Consider the following 2,511-nt stretch of genomic DNA (forward strand, 5'->3'; position numbering starts at 1 on the left):
CATCCAATTTTAGTATGAAGTTGCACCAAATAAGTGCAGTGAATAAAAGCATTAAAATTTTAAACATTACATTTGATTCATCTTTTCCACCTCAGTCTCAACTCGCCTTTAAGTGGTCAGTTAAAGATACCTTTTATATTGGCCCTTTTCAGCTGTGATGTAGCAAATTGTTCGATAATTTGTGTGACCATGAACAGCCTCAAACTTCAAAATGAGCAGAGTAATAAAATACACTAAGTTGAAACTTTATTCACATTTATTTTTGCTTTTAGTGTGCTCACAGAAAATTAGAACACCTTAAGCAGAGAAGTTTAATAGCAATTTTGTAAGCAAAGTTACATTCCATTTCTAAATCAAATTGGTCAAAGCTTCTCCAGTATTTACAAAAAACTATGATAGACAAGATGCTACACAAAACGCATTGCATCTGAAGAGTTTTCCCAATTGTCAAAGACGGCTGAAAAAAAGCATTGACTGCTGTAACCAAACATACAACAGTATATAAACAGCAACCATTCCACTTATCACAGCTTTTCATTTAAAATTGTTTAAAAGATCTTCCAAGATGACGGCAATTTTACAAAATGGGCAGGGTGAAGAGTTGCAAACTTCATGTGCTTCTTGATATTAAGTTTTCATTTATACATAATCACAGTTAAAAACACCCTGCTGTAATACATAATTACACTTTAAGGTCATGAACCAGCAATAAACAATAACGCCTATACAACTTGCTTTTTTTTCTTCTACTTATCACTTGACTTGTACAGCTAAAAATGAGATAAGTGAAAAGTTTCTATGATTTTAATGCATTACTAAAACTATTGATTTTCTGACAGATTTCCTTGCTTTCTTGTATTCAAGACTTAGTGTTGTAAACTGTATGGATTACTTTTGTCAGATTTGCAATTTTTTTTTAAAAAGACAAATCCTTTACATAATTAGTTTGTGGCACATTTACTTGGCAACTACACCACTGCATTGTGGTTCCAATATTACTTCATTTACATTTTACCCAGGATTTACCCACCCAGATTATCCACACCATTGGACATGTCCATATATTGATCAAAAGGTTTAAACTTTTGTATAAAATGATGCAAAATATGCAAAAACAGTAATACTGATGCAAAAAAATGACAGAGCGAGATTTGGGGCTCATCTCTGCCTGTTGGAATGGTGGTAACAGAACGAATGTAATGGGATTTTTTTTTATTTTTTAAAAAATAAAAAATGCCTTTAAAATCCCTGGTTAGACAGTTCTCCAAACCAGTACCTGGCACCACTCCAACAAACAAACATGGAAAAAAGGTCCTTTGATTATCACTCCAGTTTTGGGCTTCTCTGTTTTACTCTGCCGAGTCGGTAGTTGGTGGCACTGGACTGGACTCGGATGGTACCTCCTGTGGTACAGCTGGCTCTGGTGCTGCTGCCTCTTGCTCAGTAGTTGTGGAGGCTTCGGCGTTGGGAGCTGGGTTAGACAAGGCTTGCTCCGCTGTCGGTTTCTCTTCGTCGGTCTTGGCTTCCTCGGGGGCTTTGGCTTCCTGTACGTCCACGCTTTCGGGAGCAGTCTCTTCGGGCTTGTCGTCTTGCGAGGCGCCGGTCTCCTCCTCCTTTTCCTCCGAGTTGGCAGAAGCTGCCGCAGGCTCGGTAGCCGGGGCCGGGGCGGTAGCATCGCCTTCCTGGCTGGGTTTGGGTTCCTCTGTGGTGCCGGCCTCTGCAGCAGCAGCGGCGGCGGGAGTAGAGGCACCTTGATCCTTCTCTTCCTCAGAGGTGGGGGCGGCAGTAGGAGGAGTAGGAGTAGCCGCCGGTTCGTTGTCGGCGCTCTCCCCGGTCTCCTTCTTGGTTTTCTTGAAGGAGAAGCCGCTGAGCTTGAAAGACTTTTTGAAGGAAAAGCGTTTCTTCTTCTTCTTCGGGGTCTCGCTGTTAGCAGGGCTGGCGGCCGAGGTGGAAGCAGGGGGAGCCGCCGCCGCTTCCTCGCTCTTCGCCGCCGCCTCGCCCTCCGCCGGGGATCCGCTCTCCGCCGACTCCCCGTTCGTCTCTTCAGGCTTGGCCGCAGCCGGGGGTGCGCTGCCGCTGGCCGGCTCGCTGGTCACCGGAGGAGCTGCGGCCGCCTCCTCTTTACTCTCCTCGGCCGGGGTGGCCCCATTCGCCTGAAGCTCCTCTTTCTCCACGGGGGGCGGCTCAGCGGCGGAACCTGCGGCGGAGGCTGCGGCTGGAGACGCGTCTCCGTTCACCTTCACATGGCCGTTCTCCTACACAGGAGGGAAGAGGAGGAGAGAAAAATACACACAAAATGGTGGTTTATTAGCAGCGACAGGATAGGAGAGAGGTGACACACACACACAAAATGACCCGACAAACTTACTTTAAAACAAATGTGACAGGAAGGAGTGGAGGATTTAGAAGGGTTGGGGGGGGGGGGGTTGGTAGTGGAGGAATAGGGGTAAATTCTACAACCAACCAACCAACTTCCCTCCCTCCCCAGGTTGCTGAGTGAAACATTACAAA

At 45.8% G+C, this 2,511-nt stretch overlaps 1 protein-coding gene across 1 annotated transcript; it reads right to left on the reverse strand.

The window, feature by feature from the left end:
• Window positions 1-238: 238 nt before the first annotated feature.
• On the reverse strand, window positions 239-2,506 carry marcksa (myristoylated alanine-rich protein kinase C substrate a; the record flags this gene model as incomplete). The annotated part of the gene is made up of 2 exons (XM_048592563.1): window positions 239-2,255; window positions 2,369-2,506. Coding segments are annotated over 2 exons (1,044 nt in total), but the record flags the coding sequence as incomplete, so codon positions are not given.
• Window positions 2,507-2,511: the final 5 nt, after the last annotated feature.

This window comes from Rhincodon typus, unplaced genomic scaffold (genome assembly GCF_021869965.1).
Source record: "Rhincodon typus isolate 14 unplaced genomic scaffold, sRhiTyp1.1 hic_rhity00001453, whole genome shotgun sequence".
NCBI classification, from domain to species: domain Eukaryota; kingdom Metazoa; phylum Chordata; class Chondrichthyes; order Orectolobiformes; family Rhincodontidae; genus Rhincodon; species Rhincodon typus.